This window comes from Agelaius tricolor, unplaced genomic scaffold (assembly GCF_023055355.1).
Source record: "Agelaius tricolor isolate 1412-34295 unplaced genomic scaffold, bAgeTri1.0.p SCAF_31, whole genome shotgun sequence".
Taxonomy (NCBI): Eukaryota; Metazoa; Chordata; class Aves; order Passeriformes; family Icteridae; genus Agelaius; species Agelaius tricolor.
This window is the reverse complement of record NW_027269291.1, coordinates 76,933-94,808: the sequence shown is the minus strand read 5'-3', so window position 1 is coordinate 94,808 and position 17,876 is coordinate 76,933. Positions and strand designations below refer to the sequence as shown.

Below are 17,876 nucleotides of genomic sequence, written 5' to 3'. Positions count from 1 at the left end.
TAGTTGGTTTTTAATAAGGATAAAGGGGGCAAATTTAAATTGGAATGGGAATTCCCTGCCTGGTGCTGGGAATGTGTGAAGGAATCCCAAGCCAGGGATAGTCCCCAGGTAGGAATGAGTGGGAAAAAGGGGAGTTTTCCCAAAAAAAACTCAATGATGGCCCCCATTAAATCCAAATCCTCTTGCTGTGCTGGTGAGCAGCTCCTGAATCCTCCTTTTTTCCAAGCATTTATTCCTTGGAAGCCCCAAATCCACAGGCTCATGCTGCCCCTGCTTTGGCCCCTTTCCTGCCAAAATCGGGTCTGGAGCGTGGGATAAGACACTCCCATGTCAGGATTCTGGGAATTTCCACTGGAAAAGCCACTCTCCTCCAGAATTCTGGGAATTCCCATTGAAAAAGCCCTCCCACCCAGGATTCCTGGAATTCCCACTGCAAAAGCCCTTCCAGCCAGGATTCCGGGAATTCCCAGGGCCGAGGCTGAAGGCCGGGGGGCACCGGGGGCGAACTGAGGCACAGAGAGGGAGGGATGTGCTCCTGAGCCAGGTGTTCTGCCTGGGAAAGGGAGCGGCACCGGGATCAGGGCAGATTGGGATGTGGGGCAGTGGGAGTGGGCACCGGGAATGGGAACTGGGACCCTGCACTGGGATCGAGACCTGGACTGGGGCCCTGGGAGCGGATCACAGGATCGGGCACGGGGACCGGGCACCCGGACCGTGCAGTGGGATCGGTCCGGAGACACCAATGGGATTTGGTGGGAATCGTGACTGGGACCGGGATCGGGAACCGGGATCGGCACTGGGATGGAGCACCGGGACCGGGACCAGTGCTGGGAACGGGAACCAGGATCGCTTACTGGGAGCGAGTACCGGAGTGGGATGGGACACCGTGACTGAGAGCGGGAACCGGGACCGGCACTGGGAACCGCGACCGGCACTGGGACCTGGCACTGAGATGGAGCAGCGGGACCGGCACCGGCACCGGAGGCGGGTGACGGCGGCGGCGGCGGTACCGAGCCCCGGGACCACTCGCCAGGAGCGGCAATGGACCCTGTCCCGGCTCGGAACGGCCCCGCACGGCGCAGCCGCGCTCCCGCCGAGCCCGCCCGGCTCTTCCGGCGGCGCCGGGAGGAGGAGGAGGAGCCGCGCGGGGAAGGTCACCGGGAGCGACACGGGGAGCGGCACCGGGACCATGCTGCGGCCCAGGGCGGCCGCGCTCGTTTCGCTGATGAGGGCGGCGGGGGACGGCCGCCGGTACCCGGACGTCTCGGGGGGGGCGCGGGTCCCGTCGCTCTGCTCCGCGCCCCCTCCGCAGCCGGTGATCGCCGCCAAGGAGCCGTTCCCGGTGGAGCTGCAGGAGGGGAAAACCTACGGCTGGTGCGCCTGCGGGCACAGCAAGCGCCAGGTCGGGCAGGGGGGCCCGGGAGAACCGGGGCGTCCAGGAGAACCGGCGTGGGGGGCGGGAGAACCGGGATCCCGGGAGGTTCCGGGGCTTCCCGGGTCGGGGACTCCGCGGTGGCTCCCAGGGGGCTCCGGGGGATCTGGGACTGGGAATCCCCGGGGGGCACTGGAGGGTCCGGGGGCTCCGGGGATGGGATGGGATGGGATGGGATGGGATGGGATGGGATGGGATGGGATGGGATGGGATGGGATGGGATGGGATGGGATGGGATGGGATGGGATGCTCACGGTAGCCCCGGAGGAGCATCCGGCCACCCCCAAACCCCTCCTTGACGCCGTCCCCGTTTGTCCGCAGCCCTTCTGTGACGGTTCCCACAAGAAGAAGGCCCCGGGGCTGTCCTCGCTGCGCTTCACCCCCACCCGAACCGGCCCCGCGCTGCTCTGCGGCTGCAAACGCACCCGGAGCCCCCCGTACTGCGACGGCTCCCACCGGGAGGACGCGGTGCAGGCGGCGCCGCTGCACCCCCGCGCCTGAGCGGGGCTCGGCAGCACCGGCAGCACCGGCAGCACCGGGATCCCCATCCCGACCCCGGCACGGCCGCACGGGGGGAGGAGAGGCTCCAAACTCCAATGAAATCCTAATTCTGGAGCGCCGGGAGCTGCCCCGGCTGCAGGGATTCACCTCCCGACCCCAAATCAGCCTCTGGACAATGGGATTGGAGGGAGAGACCCCAAATCAGCCTTTGGACCGTGGGATTGTCAGGAGGAACCTGGAGGTGTGAGAGCCCTGGGGTGCGGCACCTGTGCGGTTTGGAATGGGGGAACCTGTGGGATTTGGGATGCAGAGGCCAATGGGATTTGGGCAGGAGGGGTCTGTGGGGTTTGAGATGAAGGGACCTGCAGGATGTGGGGTTTGGCAGGAGGCTCTGTGGGATTTGGGCTCTGTGGGATCTCTCAAGAGGCTCTGTGGGATTTGGAATGGAGACACCAATGGGATTTGGTGGGAGGCTCTGTGGAATTTGGCAGGAGACTCTGTGGGCTCTGTGGGATCTCTCAGGAGGTTCTGGGCAGCTGCCCCTGTGGTGTTTGTTCATTTCCAAAGCCGGACCTGACATTTGCAAAGGTTGAACCGAGGACAAGCCCTGGAGAACGGGATTATTCCCAGGGACTGGGATCGTTCCCAGAAAATTGGGATCATTCCCAGGACAATAAACGTGATCTGAACACACTGAGCAGTCTGGGATGTACTGAGAGGGAAACCCAACACCAAAACACCCCCAAACCCAAATCATGGCCCTGCCCAGCCCGGGCAGTGTCCCCAGGCCAGGCAGTGCAATGGCTGAATTCCACACAGGAATTGTTTAATTTCACAGAAGAATTACTGAATTCCATGCAAGAATTATTGGATTCCACAGAGGAATTGTTGAATTCCCTGCAGGAATTGTTGAACTAGACACAGGAATTGTTGAATTCTGTGGAGAAATTGTTTAATTCCATGCAGGAATTGCTTCATTCCCTGCAGGAATTTGCTCCCTTCCCACGCTTGCCCCTCTCCGGAGCCTCCTGGCCAAAGGCGTCAAAATCTGATTTTAATTTTTATTTTCTTTTATTACAAACGCACCATGAGGGCAGGAGGAGAGGCTGGGAAGGGTGATACACAAAAAAAACCCAAAACAAACCAAACCAAACAAAAAAAAAAAAAAAAAAAATTGGGATCATGGGAAACGGGGAGCAGCAGCAGCTCCATCCCAACCTTTGGGTGCCCCCAAATTTTCCTGGAGCTGTCAGGACTTTGGGAAGAGAAAATAATCCAGGGGATTTGTGCTGCCACCTCCAAGCTGGAGGAAAATACCCCCAAAACCCCCGAATTTACTGTGCAGAAGGGCAGAGCCCACAGGGAAAGCAAAGAAATCCCCCAAAAATGCTCAGGATGAGATCTGGGAAGAGCTGGAGCTGCTGGAGCTGGCAGCTATGAGGTGGAGTGTGAAACCCTGGAAAAAAACACAAAAAACCACAAAAAAACCCCAAAAATGGGAAATAGAATCTTGCAGCAGAGCCCGGGGAGGCTGGGGGGGTGGTTGGGAGTTTTGGGGCTTTTGGGGTTTTGGGTTCTGTGCTTGGCCCTCACCTGTGCAACCACGGCCCGGCGGGGAGGAGGAGGAGGAGGAGGAGAAGGAGGAGGAGGAGGAGGAGGAGAAGAAGAAGAAGAAGAAGAAGAAGAAGAAGAAGAAGAAGAAGAAGAAGAAGAAGAAGAAGAAGAAGAAGGACTTGAAGACTTCTGGGAAAAGCAGGAATGTGGGAATGGAGGAAAATGGGAATGTGGGAATTTGGGAATGCGGGTATTTGGGAACATGGGAATGCTGGAATTTGGGAATGTGGGAATTTAGGAATTTGGGAATGTGGGAATTTGGGGGTGTGGCAGCTCCCAGCTCCGGGGGTGGGATGAGGGAGGGGCCTGCATCTTCCACAAGTCAAACTCAAACCTCAAAGCCCCCCAAAAAAACCACAAAACCAAACAAAAAGCAAACAAAAAAACAAACAAAACCAACCCAAAGCACATTTAAAAATATCCGCCGCCATTTCTGCATCTTCTCCGCGTTTTTAAATTAGAAAATAATTCCGTAGAACTCTGCTCTGTCCCTATGTACACACCCACTTTTATAGAGGTCTGCAGGGGGTTTCAGGAATCCCTGGAGGGGTTTTAGGAATCCCAGGAGGATTTTTAGCAGTTCCAGGAGGATTTTTAGCAGCCCCTGCAGGGTTTTTTGGAGTCCCTGGAGGGGTTGGAGTCCCTGGAGGATTTCCAGAGTCCAGGAGGGTTTTCAGAGTCTCAGAAAGATTTTCCGGAGTCCCAGGAGGATTTTTCGGAATCCCAGGAGGATTTTTTGGAGTCTCAGGAGGATTTTTTGGAGTCCCAGGAGGGGTTTCTGGAGTCCCAGGAGGGTTTCCAGCAGCCCCCGGAGGTTTTTAGCTCAGGGCCGAGCCCGCGCTGCCGTTCAGGGCGGTTTTGCGGCCGCGGGCGGGTGGCACCGGGTGGCAGCTGGGTGGCAGCGGGTGACAGTTCGAGGCGGAGCCGTTCAGGGCATGCCCGGGGGGGCCGGGCAGAGTGGGGGGCGATGCCAGCCCTGGGGGCGGTGCCAGCCCGGGGCTCTGCGCTTTGTCGCTGCCCGACTCGCACTCAGAGGCGCCGCTGGTGTTGGTACCCTCGGATGGCAGCGCCGGGCACAGCTTGAGCCGCTTGCAGGAGGGCTGGACGCGGTACTTGAGTGCCAGGGGACCGCTCTGGGGACACGGGGCAAGGCTGGCAGTGCGCAGGGACACCGCGGGGACACCGGCACTGCCACACCCCTCACCCCCCCACCAATCCCCCGCTCTGGGATTTGTTATGGGAAAAGCTCCCCCGTGACCAATTTTCCCACTTTTCCCCAAGGACAGATTTTTTCCAGGACTGGTTCCCTGTTTTATCCCCCCAAACCATATTTTTCCAGTTTTCCCAGTCTAGATATTCCCAGTTTCCCCAGTACAGGTTTTCCCAGTATTCCCAGCACAGCTTTTCCCGGTTTTCCCAGTTTCCCCATTTCCTCACCCTCCTCCAGGGGTAGATGTAGGCAATGTCCATCAGGGTGTAATATTCCTTCAGGGGCTCATCCTCGTAGAGCACCTCCACCTGGAGATGGGAAAGGATGGATCCAAACCCCAGGAAAAACTCCAAGTAAGGATGGATCCAGACCCCGGGAAAGGAGGGATCCAAACCCCCAGAAATTAGGGATCCAAACCCAGGGAAAGGAAAGATCCAGACTCGGGGAAAGGATGGATCCAGCCATGGGAAAAAGAAGGCTCTAGCCCCAGGGAAGGGACAGCCCAGAAGGAATATTTGGGACAAGCAGGGATCAGCAGTGGATGCAACACTGAGGGGACAAAACGGCCCCTCCGAGCTGAGCTGAGTGTGGCAGAATCCCGGCAGTGCCCCCCGAGCATTCCCGAGCACTCCAAAGCATTCCCGAGCATTCCTGAGCATTCCCAAACATTCAGAAGCACTCCCAAACATTCCTGACCATTCCTGAATGTTCCTGACCATTCCCAAACATTCTGGAATGCTCCCGACTGTTCCCGACCATTCCCAAACAGACGGTCCAGAACGTTCCTGAGCATTCCCGAGCATTCCCAACTATTCCAGAAGGTTCCCAACTATTCCAGAAGCCCAGCTGCTCACCCGGTACTTGCTGGGCACGTCCATCTTGTTGCGCAGGAACTTGGCCAGGTGCAGCACGGTCATGGCCGCGGGGCAGCGCAGGAACCGCAGCCCGGGGCTGGGTGGGCACGGCGGTGCCTGGGGAGGGACAGCTCTGGGGGACCGGGTCTGGGGGGACCCGGCTTGGGAGACCTGGGCTTGGGGTGTCCCCCTGTACCCCAGAGGACCCCCCCAAGGCAGCTGGGCACTGAGGACTCTGTGCCACCACGGTGCCACCACAGTGCCACCCCTTGCTCACCTTGTCCTTGTCCAGGTCCCCGTTCTCCACAGCACCTTTCTGGTCCTCCCTGGGGAGGGACACAGGACAGGGATTGGGGAAAGGTGGATCAGGGATGGCACTGCTGTGATCTGGGATCACACTGGGATCAGGGATGGCACTGCTGGGGTTCCAGATGGGGACAGGGAGCTGTAGGTGGTTCCAGGGCCCCGGGCAGTACCGGGAGCCCAGGTGGTACCGGAGCCCAGCCATATCGGAGCCCTGGGTGGTACCGGAGCCGGCCGTACCTGCAGTCCCGGTGAAACTCGATGGACAGACTGACGATCTCGTCCTCGGGCCCCGTGCCCTGGTCCTGCTCAGCCACCTCGCCACGCTCCTCCTGTGAGCCCAGGGGAACTGCAGGACAGGGACACGGGCTGGGATACTGGGACACTGCAGCACTGGGACACTGACAGTGTGACACTGACCCTGTAACACTGACACTGACACTGTGACACTGACACTGACATTGTGAGATTGACACTCACACTTGTCATTGTGACATTGTGACCCTGTGACATGTGACACTCACCCTCGGCCACTGGGTATGCAGAGTAGAAGTCACGTCTCCTCTTCATCTCATCTGTGGGAACAGGGACAGGGATGGGGACAGTGACAGGGACAGGGACAGGGATGGGGACAGGGACATGAGTGGGGACAGCACCACAGCTGGGGCGGGGTTAACAACAAGGGGCACAGGGGACATCCCAGAATGCCCAGGGAATTCCTGTGGGAGCTCCAGCAGGAGCCATCCCATAAACCCCAGAGTGGCACCCAATCCTGAGGGATTTTGGGTCCCCACACCCCAAATCCTGAACTTTTCCCCGTTCCTGAGGCACTCAGAGCAAATCCACAGCTCCTGCTCCCAGACTGTCCCAAAGTTTGGGATGGGTGCCATGTGCATGTGTCCTGCTGTCCCTGTGGGAATGGGAAATCCCTGGGAAGATCCTGGGAATTCAGGGGGATGGGAGTGAGTTTCAAACACCCCAAATTCCCAAATTCCTAAATTCCCGAATTCTCCCCATCCTTGGGTGTACCTTTGAAAAGCCCTGGGACCAGCTTGTACACGATGTCCTGGAGGGTTTTGTCCGACCTGGAGGGGGGGAAACAGGAAAAGTGGGAGAAATCAGTGGGATTCAAGAGCAGTTTGTGCCCTGCACCTCCAGGCACAAACTTCCCCCAGCTCCCCTCTGGGTTTCCCATCCCAAACCCCAAATACTCAATTCCCCATCCCAAATCCCTCAAACCCCCAGTTCCCCATCCCAAAGCCTCAGATCTCCAATCCTCCATCCCAAAACCCCCAAACCCCAGTTCCCCATCCCAAATCCCCACTTCCTCATCCCAAGGCCTCAAATCTCCAAGTTTTTCCAGGTTTTCCCCAGTTTTCCCCCATGGTTTTCCCAGTTTTCCCACTTTTTCCCGGTTTTCCCCAATTTTTCCCACATTTTTCCCCACCTTGGCACCACATGGAGGTGCCACCACCCCCCAGGGCTCGGGGACAGTGGCGGCTCCGTCCCCGCAGGCAGAGACAGAGACTCTGGAGGAGTCATGGGAGTGTAAATATTATAGCAAGCCAGAAAAAATGGGGAAAAAAGGGAAGAAAGGGATGGATGGATGGATGGATGGATGGATGGATGGATGGACGGACGGACGGACTGATGGGGTCCAGGATCTGCGGGAAAGGACACAGGGCACCCATCCTGCCATCTTTCTGGTGCCACACACATGTCACCAAGTGCTCTTCCCTCTGTGGTGGCATCTCCCCCTGTCCCTACTCCCCTCCCACCTGGAGAGCTCCTCAAATCCCCTCTGCTGCAGGATTTAGGGTCAGGAACAGAGCTGGGCAATGCAGGGGTGGGGACAGCAGTGGGACTGGGATGGAGGTGCCACAGGGATGGGGACACCAGTGGGACCAGGATGGAGCTGCTCCTGGGCTGGCAGCAGAGCCCCAGGGTCCCCCTGCTCCAGGTGCTTGGGGCTGTCCCCTGGAGCAGGGACAGGGCGTGAGGGGCCCCGCGAGCCCTCTGAGTCCCCTGAGCCCCCCGAGCCTCCTGAGCTCCCCAAGCCCCCCCAGAGGAGCCCCCCGGGCTCACCGGATGCTGAGCAGGGGCCGCGTTTTGTGCACCTGCACGTCGCACATGGGGCAGTACTTGTTGGTCTCCAGGTAACGAACAATGCAGGTTTTACAGACTGTGGGGACAGAGGGGCCCTCTGTGAGCAGGGGGACAAGGGGACAGAGCCCCTGGGACCCCCACACCAGCGTGGAGACAGGATCCCTGCCCAGTGCAACCCCCGGCAGCTCCACGGGGCCTGGCACAGGGTGGGCACTGTGGGACGGGTCACTGTGGGGTTTCGGGGCACCCAGGGGACCCTTGGGGACACGCGGGACACTCACAGGAGTGCAGGCACTCCACGATGGTGGTGGCGTCGATGAAGTAGCCGCCGCAGAGGGCGCACATCAGGTGCGGGTTCAGCTCCGTGATCTTTATCCGGGTGGTCCTGTGCATCTTGGAGCAGCCCCAGGGCGGATCTTCCGTGCGGGAAACCCCCACGGTCCCTTCGGATGGGACCTGCAGGGACCGCTGGAGGGGACACGGTGTCACTTGTCATTCCCAGCACTGCAGCCACCCCCGGCTCCAGGAGCTGCCGAGCCCCCTCTTTCTCACCCCTGGCTGTCCCTGGGTGTCCCCAAGTGGGTCCCCAACACGCTGGGACACCTCCGAGCAGTGACAAATCCTCTCTGTCAGCAAACCCTCACCTGTGGCTGTGCGCACACACCCCCCCAAAAAAGTGCATTTTGGGTTGGCTCCATGGAAAAGGCATTTCCAGCAAAAATTCCATGGGTTTTCCTACAGAAAATCCCCAAGCCCGGTGTCGGGCACCTCCCCCGGGCAGGGACACCCAGCGGTGCCCGGTGGGCGCCGGTGACACCGGGAGCCGCCGGCGCTTCCCCCAGTTCCAGCGGGAGCCGCCGGAGCGCGGGATCGCCGCAGTTTCGGTGTTTCCATGGCAACCCCGACACTTGGAGAGCAGCCGGGATATTGTCACTGCCACCCGAGGCCAGGCGACAGGCGGCGAGGAGATGAGCGGGGCACGGCGGCGGCAGGGCCGGGGCACCGGCTGCAGGGACAGGCGTGTGACACACGGGGACACAGAGAGGGACACACGGTGACACACATGTGACACACAGGGACATGCGTGTGACACACAGGATCACACAGAGGGACACACAGGGACACACATGTGACACGCAGGGACACGTATGGGCTACAGTACACATGCATTAGGACACCAGCACCAGGGATGGGGACACTGCTGGGATTGGGATGGGGGTGCCACAGGGATGGGGACACTGTTGGGATATTTCAGGGACAGGATGTCACTGGGACTGGGATTGGGGTCCCACAGGGAGGGCACACCATTGGCACTGGGATGGAGGTGTTGCAGGAGTGGGGACACCACAGGGACACCATTGGGACTGGGATGGAGGTGCCACAGGGAGGGGGACACCATTGGGACTGGGATGGGGACACCACAGGGATGGGGACACTGCTGGGACTGGGATGCTGCAGAGATGGGGACACCACTGGGACCGGGATGGGGACACTACCGTGCTGGAGGGGCAGCAGCCAAGGGGGGTTCAGGAACCCCGGGGAGGTTGGGGGGCCCCAGAACCCCCTCCCAGCCCAGCCCCCCTCCCCCGGGTCTGCCCCCAGCCCCAGGGGATGGAGGGGGGGCCCGACCAGCCCCTCCCCGTGTCGGGGGTCCCGCGGTGCCCTGTCCCCGTCACCCCCGCACGGGACCGGGCAGCCCCGCCAGACACCGGAGAGCCACGGCTGCATTTTGGAGGGGATTTCGCCGCTTTCGGTGCTCGCAGCAGTCAATGGCGGCCCCGGGGCTCGGCGGGAGGGGGGAGCCCGAGCCACCGGCGCGAACCGGTTCTAATAACCCGGCCGATAACGGCCGCGCTTTCCCGTGCTGGGGAGAGGGGGAACAAAGCCCCGGCCGCAGTCCCCGGGACCGTCCCGTCCCGCCGGTGGCTCCCGCACCCCCGGCCGCGACTTTCAGGCTCTTTTGTCTCCGTGGGTGGTGGCCCGGCGCCGTGCTCCCCCCTCCCCGAAGCCCCCGGGCCGGGCACGGGCGGGGAAGGGCGTTTCAAAGTCACCGCCAACTCGGGCCCCCACCCCCGGGACCCCCGGCGGCGGCGGCGGCGGCGGCGGGCGTGGGGCTCGGGAAATGCCCCGGGACGGCTCCCCCGGCACGGCCCGGGCCTCGCACGTCGCCCACGGGGCCCGGAGCGCCGGGAACGCGAGGGGACAGCCCCGGGAACGCGAGGGGACAGCCCCGGAGCGCGGCCCCGCCACCCCCGGCAGCGCCCGCCGGGACCCCCCCACCATTCCCGGCGTGCGGGACGCGGCACCGGAGCTGCGGGAATGGGGAGGAAGCCCCGCTGGACACGAGTGACCACAGAGCGTGTGGGGACAAGGACACGCTACACGGCACCGGGAGCGGCAGCGGGACGGGACCGCGGGGCGTGACACCCGGGGGACACGGACACCGGGGGGGACACGGATACCCGGGGGTGGGCACTGACAGACGGGGGACACGGAGACACGGGGTGGCCTCGGCCACGCGTGCCCCGCGCTGTGCCCGGGGGGTGCCCGGCCGCGCCCCCGGCAGCTCCCGCCGCCTCCGGGGCCGCACGGCCCGGTGGGGCCGGGGGTGGGGTGGCCCCGGGGCGTCCCCTTTGTACTCGGGGCCGGCTGTCAGCGCGGCCCGGCCCCTCCGCCCGCCCCGGGGGGGTCCCGCCGCGCCCCCCCGGCCCCGGAGCGGTCCCGGCGCGCCGGGCGCGGTGCGGGGGCGGCGCGGCCCCCCCCCGGGGCTGTCGGGGCTCCGCAGCCGCCGCCGGTGCGGCCGGGGGGGTCCCGGGCCACAAAGCGGGGGCGGCAGCGGCCATCGCCATCTTTGGGGCCGGCGGGGCGGGGGGACCGCGGCGGGGCCCGGGCCGGAGGGGGGCACCGGGGCCGGTCCCTACCTGGTGGCGGCGGCAGCGGCGGCCCCGCGGCCGCCCCTCCGCTCCCGCGACTCGGCTCGGCTCGGCTCGGGCGGCGCTGCGGCCGCGGCCCTTTTATATTTTTTTTTTCCCTCCACTCTCCCTCTCCTTTTCTTTTTTTTTTTCCTTCTTTTTTTTTTTTTTTTCCTCCTTCCTCCTCCTTTTTTAAAATATTTTCCTCTTTTTTAAAATTTTTTTTATTTTTTCCCACCTCCAGCCGCCGCCAGGCCCCGCCCGCCTCACGTGACCTCATTCCTTTGGGGGGCTGCGGAGGAGGGAGCGAGGGGCCGAGATTGGGGGGACCCCCCCCGGAACCCCCCAGCTCCAGTGATGGCGGAGATCCCCGGGGGGGAAAACGAGAAAGCCCCCAAAACCGCTGGAACGGCCCCAAAACGCGGTGCCCGGTGGAAGCTCCGGGCGCGGTGTCCCCCCACCGGGGACCCCGTTTTGGCCACAAATTGTGACTCGGGACGAGCGGGATCCTCTGCGGGACCCTCGGGGGAAGTAAAGGGAAGAGGGGAAAAAAGAAAGAAAAAAAATACAGAAATAAAAGGAATTTCAAGAGGGAAAATGGAAAATTGGAGGAGTGGGACGGAAAAAAAAGGGGAAAAAATAGGAAAAAATAGGGGGCAAATGAAAGAAAGAAAAGGAAATGGGAAAATGAGAGGGGGGAAAGGGAGGAAATAAAAGAAAAGGAAGAAAAATAGAGGGAAATTAGAGAAAAGGAAAAAAATGGAAAAGAAGGAAGGAAAAAGAAGAAAAACAGGGAAATTAGAAAAAAGGGGGAAATGGACAAGAAGAGGGGAAAGAGAGGTGAAAAAACTAAGGAAAATAAAAATTAGGGAAAGAAAGGGAGAACGGGAAAATCGGGGAGAAAGGAATGGAAAAAAGGAAGGTAAGAAAAAATGGAGGGAAATTAGAGAAAGATGGAAAACGATAGGGAGAAGAAAGGGAAGAAAACAGGGAAAATGAGAGGGGGGAAAAAAAGGGAAAAGGAAGAAAAAAGAACAGGAGAAAAGGAAAGGAGAAAAGAGGGAAGAACAGTAAGGAGGGAGAGAAAAAAGGCAGGAAAAGAGAAGAAGAGTGAAAAAAAAAAAAAAAAATAGAAAAGCCGGGAAGGAAATAAAGGAGGGGAAAGAGGCAGGAGGAGGAGCGGGAGGCGCTGAGCGAACGCGGCTCTCACATGCCCGGGATTACCGGCGGCTCGCCGCCCCGCCCGCTGCCGGCGCTCGCAGCCCGGCCCCGTCCCGGTGGCCCCGTGCCCGGGGGTTCCCAGTGAGCCTCTGTCCGTGCCGCTGTCTCGGTTCCCGCGATCGCGGGGTCGCTGCCTGCTGGAGCTGTTACCAGTGCCGGTCTCAGTGCTCGGTTGCCCCGGTTCCGGCGTCCCGGTGCTGGTTCCAGTGGGGCCGTGGCCGGTGTCGAGTGTCCTGTGCTTGGGGCCAGTGTCTGGTGTCCTGTTCCCGGTGTCCGTTGCCGGTGCCTGTCCCCGTTCCCCATTCCCGCTGTCCTGTTCCCGGTATCCTGTCCCCGTATCCCGTTCCCGGTGTCCCGATTGCATTACCGGTGTCCCGTTCCCGTTCCCAATGTCCCATTCCCGGTATCTCGTTCCCAATCCCGGTATCCCGTTCCCGCTCCCGTTCTCGGTGTCTCGGTCCCATTGCCGGTGTGCCGGTATTCCGGGTGTCTCGTTCCCTTTGCCGGTATTCCCGGTGTCTCGCTCCAGTTGCCGGTGTCCCGTTCCTTGTGTCCCGGTATTCCCGCTGTCCCGTTCTCGTCCCCGGTATTCCGTTTCCATTCCCGGTGTCCCGTTCCTTGTGTCCCATTCCTGGTGTCCCGTTCCCAGTGTCCCGTTGTCTCGGTCTCGTTCCTGGTGTCCCGTTTCCATTCCCGGTATCCCGTTCCCCGTGTCCCGTTTCCATTCCCGGTATCCCGTGTCCCGTTTCTATTTCCGGTATCTCGTCCCCGTTCCCGGTATCCCGTTTCCATTCCCGGTGTCCCGGTATTCCCCGTATTCCGTTTTTATTCCCGGTTTTTGTTCCGGTTTCCGCAGTGAGGCCCATGTGCGCGAGCCGCTGCCAGCGCGGTCTCTGTGGCGCAATCGGTTAGCGCGTTCGGCTGTTAACCGAAAGGTTGGTGGTTCGAGCCCACCCAGGGACGGGCCGCTCCTTTTCCGTTTTCCCGGGAGGGACGGAACCGGACACGGAGAGCGTTCCCTTGCCGGGCATCCGCTCGCAGTGGTCCCTCCGACGTGGAGAAACAGCTCCCGGTGCCCCCAAACCGTCCCCGCTGTGCTCCCACGAGGACCTTTTGGGACATTAAAATCGCACCTGTTCCTGTTTCCATCCAAATCCCGTATTTTGCCTCAAAATTAAACTGAAGGGGGTCCCAAGGGTGCCAGACCGAGCTTCCCCTCTCTGAAAACTCCAGTAAATTCCATTTTTCTGCCCTGAGACGATGGAATTCCCGAACTGCTGGAATTCCTCTTCAACCCCGGGCACGAGGCCACGCTGGGATCGATTCCGGGGATTCTCCCCTGGCTCTGCCCGGGGCTGCTCCCACAGCCGGAACGCGGGCTCCGGCTCCTGCCAGGTACTTTTTGTGACGGAAAACCCCTCAAAAACGCACTTTAAAAATAGGATTTAAAAATAAGATTTAAAAATGGGATTTAAAACCGCAGCGGGCACGGGCCGGGCTCTGCCTGCCCATCGGGGCCGGGATGTGCTGTGACCCCAGAGTGACCCCAACCTCCCCCACCCCGTGCCGGCGCTTCCCGAGGAGATTTTTGGGAGAATCCCCTTTGGATCGGCGAGCTCGGGGCTGTGTCCCCACCCTTGGAGATGCGGCTGTTCTCCTGATGGATCCAGCTGTGCCCCGATTATCCAGCTGTTCCCCAGTCCAGCTGTGCACCCATTGATCCATTTGCTCCCCATTGCTCCAGCTGTTCCCCCACTGATCCAGATGTGCCTTCATTTATTCAGCCCTGCCCCGATCCATCTGTTTCCCCATTTTTCCAGCTGTTCCCATTTATCCAGACATTCCCATTTTTTCCAGTTTTCCCCCATTTTTCCAGCTGTTTCCCCATTTTCCAGCTGTTTCTCCCTTTTTCCAGATGACACCCCTCCGCACTCCCGTCATGCCTCGCGCGCTCACTGTGACTCGTCACTTTCCCGCCCCGCCACCCTCCCCTGCCTCAGCCAATCACCTGCGCGCGCCCCAGCCGCTCCCGCCAATCCCCAGCAGCCTCCGGCTCCAGGCGGCGGCGGCGGCCAATGGCGAGCGTGGAAGGCGAAACCACTGGCGGCGGCCACCAATGGAAAGCGTCGGCGTGAGAGCGGCGGTGGCAGTGACCAATGGAAAGCGGTAAGGGCGGGACCAGCGGGGCCGGCAGCCAATGGGAAGTGGTGAGGGCGGGAGCGGCGGCGGCGCGGCCGGGCCGGAGCGGGGCCTGGGCAGAGACCGAGCCGGGAGCGGAGCGGGGGCGGTGCAGGGACACGGCGGTGACACAGCAGTGACAGAGCGGTGACAGAACGGTGACCGAGGGGTGATTGAACAGCCGCAGCCATGGTGAGACCCGGCACGGCACCTCCGGGGCCCGGCACAGTGCGGGGGAGGCCGCTCCGTGAGGGGAGGCCCGTGGGCAGCGGGGCAAGGAGCGGCCGGGGCTGAACCCCAGCTCGGAGTGGCGGTACCGGGGGGGCCGCGGGGGCCGCTTCGTGAGGGGAGGCCCGGCAAGGAGCGGCGGGGGCTGAACCCCAGCTCGGGGTGGCGGTACCCCGGTGCCCTGAGCCATCTCTCCGTGCAGTCGATCATGTCGTACAACGGCGGGGCCGTGATGGCCATGCGGGGCCGGGGCTGCGTGGCCATCGCCGCGGACCGGCGCTTTGGCGTGCAGGCGCAGACCGTGACCACCGACTTCCAGAAGATTTTCCCCATGGGCCAGAGGCTCTATATCGGCCTGGCCGGGCTGGCCACGGACGTGCAGACCGTGTAAGTGAGGGCCCGGCAGGGCTGGGGATTTGGGTTAATGGGAATTAACGGTGCCGATGCTGCTGTGCCTGGTTCTGCTGCTGGGAGAGGTTTGGAAATAAAGCAGCCTGATTGGGATCACATCACTGCTGGAGTTGGGATCGCATCACTGCTGGAGTTGGGATTTCACTGGTGGAGTGGGGATTTCACTGCTAGAGTTGGGACTTCACTGCTGGAGTTGGGATTTCACTGCTAAAATTCAACTTGCACTGCCAATATTGAACTTTTACTGCTAAAACAGCACCTTCACTACTAAAATTTAACTTTAACTCCTAAAATTCACCTTTCACTGCTAAAATTCATTCAATTTTAACTCCTAAAGTTGAACTCTCACTGCTAAAATTCCACTTTCACCCCTGAAATTCATCTTTTCCTCTCACAGTTCCAGCTCAGCTGCAGCAGCAGCTGTGTGTGCAGCCCTCAGTGCTGGTGTCTGTCAGCAGCAGAAGCAGCCAGGCCTGGCTGAGGGGAAGCAGCAGGACCCTGCTTTGCTTTAAGCCCAGCTCTGATCTCTTGCAGGGCCCAGAGGCTGAAGTTTAGGCTGAACCTCTATGAGCTGAAGGAAGGGAGGCAGATCAAGCCCCAGACCTTCATGAGCATGGTGTCCAACCTGCTCTACGAGAGGAGGTAAAACTGAAAAGCTGCAATTTCTGTGTGGTGCCAGAGAGGGGCTGAGGGTGCTGGAGTGGCCAAAGGAGCCTCGATCATTTCCTGCTGCCACCACCCCCTCCCTGAGCAGGTTTTTGTTCTCTTGGGGTGACATTTCCTCCCCAAATTCAAACAGAATCAGTTGTCAAAGCAGAACGAACTCCTTCTGCTTCAGGATGGTCTGCTATGCCAAAACCATGGCAGGGCTCTCCCTGAAAGCAGCTGTGGGATGGTTTCTGTGCCAGGAAAACATTTCTGAGGATGTGGGACTGCACCAGGGCTTGGAATGGGGACAGCTCTGGGCACTGGAGGGAATGGCTGGGTTGGAAATTCAGGGAAGGGAGGGTGAGCTCTGTGAATGGGGATCCTAAAGCTGCCAGAGCTCCAGGAGCGTTCGGACACTGCTGCTGGGCACAGGTTGGGATTCTGGGAATTGTCCTGTGCTGAGATGATCCCTGTGGTCCCAGAAGAGCAGGGTGATCCTTGTGGTCCCTCCTGGCTGTCCCTGTCCCTAGGGCTGTCCTGAGCCCAGCTGGGCTGGGAATGGTCATGATCCCAAAGCTGCCAGAACTCCAGGAGCATTCGGACACCGCTCCTGGGCAAGGCTGGGATTTTGGGGAATTGTCCCATGCCAAGATGATCCTTGTGGTCTCAGAAGAGCAGGGTGATTCCTGTGGTCCCTCCGGGACTGTCCCTGTGCCCAGGGCTGTCCTGAGCCCAGCTGTGTCCCCAGGTTTGGTCCCTACTACACGGAGCCGGTGATCGCGGGGCTGGACCCGCTCAGCCACGAACCCTTCATCTGCTCTCTGGACCTCATCGGCTGCCCCATGGTCACTGACGACTTCGTCGTCAGCGGCACCTGCTCCGAGCAGATGTACGGGATGTGCGAGTCCCTGTGGGAACCCGACATGGTCAGTGGGGCTGGGGTCATCTGGGATAGCCTGGGGTCACCTGGGATAGCCTGGGGTCACCTGGGATAGTCTGGGGTCACCTAGGGTCCCCTACCTGGCATCTCCTGGGGTCACGTGGGATAGCCTGCGGTCACCTGGGATCTCCTGTGGTCTGTGGATTCAGGAGTTCTCCCTTCTGTGCTCACTGGAGACGCTGAGCTGGGGAGAGGCTTCATTCCAAGTGTGCCTTGTGCAGCCTGAGAGAGAAAGCTTGCAGGGTTTTGGGGGGGTTTGGGTGAAATTTCTGGGAGGATGTGCAGCCCAGGTGAAGCCCTGTGCTCCCTCTGTACCCCAGGAGCCCGAGCACCTCTTCGAGACCATCTCGCAGGCCATGCTCAACGCTGTGGACAGAGATGCCATCTCCGGGATGGGCGTGGTGGTGCACGTCATGTGAGTGCTGGGGCTCCCGGGGACTGGGCAGTGCCTTCACTTCCCTTCCTTCCTTCAGGGATCCCCAAATCCAGGGGCTGGGCACTGCCTTCCCTTCCCTCAGGGATCCCCAAACCCTTCCCTTCCCTCAAGGATCCCCCAAATCCTGCCCCTCCTCAGCCAGGCTCTGTTCCTTCCCAGGGTTTGATTTTGCTGGTGCAGTTCCTTGCTGGAGCCAAGAAATGACTCCTGGAGTTTGAGTCCCTCTGCTCAATTCCCTGTCTGCATTCCCATGGGATTGAGGATGGAATCCTGGAATTTTGAGTCCTGCTGCTCAGGGATTCTGTGGTTGCATTCCCATGGGAATGAGGAGCTCTGCCCCTCATGGATGCAGCATTAACTCCCAGAATTCTCATGGGATTGAGGAGCTCTGCCCCCGCCATGGATGCAGCATTAACTCTCACCTCTGTCACCAGCTGCCTTTGGAAAATCCCATTTTGCCCCTGCAGCACCCCAACCCTGGGAGCTCCCCACAATGAAGGGTTTATTGATTGTTGTCACAACCACCTGAGCTCCTGCCTGTGCACCTGGGACTTACCAAGGCAGAACAAGCTCTAGGAAGGGTTTAAACCTGTGTTTAGCAGTAAATAATCTCATCTTTTTCCCTTTCCAGAGAGAAAGACAAGATCACCACCAGGACCCTGAAAGCTCGCATGGATTAGCCCAGCCCAGCTGCTCTGTGCCACTCGGGACTTTTTAAAATAAAACTCTGCCCTGAACTTCCCTTTTGGTGCCTTTGAGCAGGGTCAGGATGTCACCCTGGCTGCCAGGACACAGGAGTGACCCCAGGGGTGTCACCCTGGCTGCCAGGACACAGGAGTGATTCCAGAGGTGTCACCCTGGCTGCCAGGACACAGAGGTGGC

General features: G+C 60.5%; 3 protein-coding genes and 1 non-coding gene across 5 annotated transcripts; 3 read left to right on the top strand and 1 right to left on the bottom strand.

The window, feature by feature from the left end:
• Positions 1 to 760: 760 nt before the first annotated feature.
• On the top strand, positions 761 to 2,626 carry CISD3 (CDGSH iron sulfur domain 3). The gene is made up of 2 exons (XM_071450760.1): positions 761 to 1,402; positions 1,754 to 2,626. Exons 1-2 carry the CDS (start codon positions 953 to 955, stop codon positions 1,931 to 1,933), a joined length of 630 nt encoding a protein of 209 aa, XP_071306861.1. The 5' UTR covers positions 761 to 952; the 3' UTR covers positions 1,934 to 2,626.
• A 354-nt stretch (positions 2,627 to 2,980) lies between these two features.
• On the bottom strand, positions 2,981 to 12,055 carry PCGF2 (polycomb group ring finger 2). Of its 2 annotated transcripts, none has more exons than XM_071450758.1 (10): positions 11,171 to 12,055; positions 8,302 to 8,488; positions 8,000 to 8,096; positions 6,944 to 6,999; positions 6,439 to 6,489; positions 6,155 to 6,263; positions 5,889 to 5,937; positions 5,612 to 5,728; positions 4,985 to 5,065; positions 2,981 to 4,680 (listed from the first exon to the last, which is right to left on the bottom strand). In XM_071450758.1, exons 1-10 carry the CDS (start codon positions 11,210 to 11,212, stop codon positions 4,366 to 4,368), a joined length of 1,104 nt encoding a protein of 367 aa, XP_071306859.1. In that variant the 5' UTR covers positions 11,213 to 12,055; the 3' UTR covers positions 2,981 to 4,365. The 2 variants fall into 2 exon arrangements, with proteins under 2 accessions (XP_071306859.1, XP_071306860.1); XM_071450759.1 differs by lacking the exon at positions 11,171 to 12,055 and adding an exon at positions 10,942 to 11,155.
• A 987-nt stretch (positions 12,056 to 13,042) lies between these two features.
• Positions 13,043 to 13,116, top strand: TRNAN-GUU (transfer RNA asparagine (anticodon GUU)). The gene has a single exon. It is a non-coding gene; the product is annotated as a tRNA-Asn (tRNA).
• A 1,246-nt stretch (positions 13,117 to 14,362) lies between these two features.
• Positions 14,363 to 17,731, top strand: PSMB3 (proteasome 20S subunit beta 3). The gene is made up of 6 exons (XM_071450917.1): positions 14,363 to 14,523; positions 14,762 to 14,946; positions 15,505 to 15,612; positions 16,367 to 16,544; positions 16,879 to 16,973; positions 17,626 to 17,731. The coding sequence occupies exons 1-6, from the start codon at positions 14,521 to 14,523 to the stop codon at positions 17,672 to 17,674; spliced, it is 618 nt and encodes a 205-aa protein (XP_071307018.1). The 5' UTR covers positions 14,363 to 14,520; the 3' UTR covers positions 17,675 to 17,731.
• Positions 17,732 to 17,876: the final 145 nt, after the last annotated feature.

Excerpts from the sequence above, each read along its gene's own strand:
- PCGF2 (XM_071450758.1), bottom strand. The coding sequence starts at position 11,212 with ATGAGGTCACGTGAGGCGGGCGGGGCCTGGCGGCGGCTGGAG. Across the intron at positions 5,938-6,154 it reads GAGTTTCACCGGGACTGCAG|GGAGGACCAGAAAGGTGCTG; the intron begins GTACGGCCGGCT and ends GTCCCTCCCCAG. Across the intron at positions 4,681-4,984 it reads ACATCTACCCCTGGAGGAGG|AGCGGTCCCCTGGCACTCAA; the intron begins GTGAGGAAATGG and ends CCGTGTCCCCAG.
- CISD3 (XM_071450760.1), top strand. The coding sequence starts at position 953 with ATGGAGCAGCGGGACCGGCACCGGCACCGGAGGCGGGTGACGGCGGCG. Across the intron at positions 1,403-1,753 it reads GCGGGCACAGCAAGCGCCAG|CCCTTCTGTGACGGTTCCCA; the intron begins GTCGGGCAGGGG and ends GTTTGTCCGCAG.
- PSMB3 (XM_071450917.1), top strand. Across the intron at positions 15,613-16,366 it reads AACCTGCTCTACGAGAGGAG|GTTTGGTCCCTACTACACGG; the intron begins GTAAAACTGAAA and ends CTGTGTCCCCAG. Across the intron at positions 16,974-17,625 it reads GGCGTGGTGGTGCACGTCAT|AGAGAAAGACAAGATCACCA; the intron begins GTGAGTGCTGGG and ends TTCCCTTTCCAG.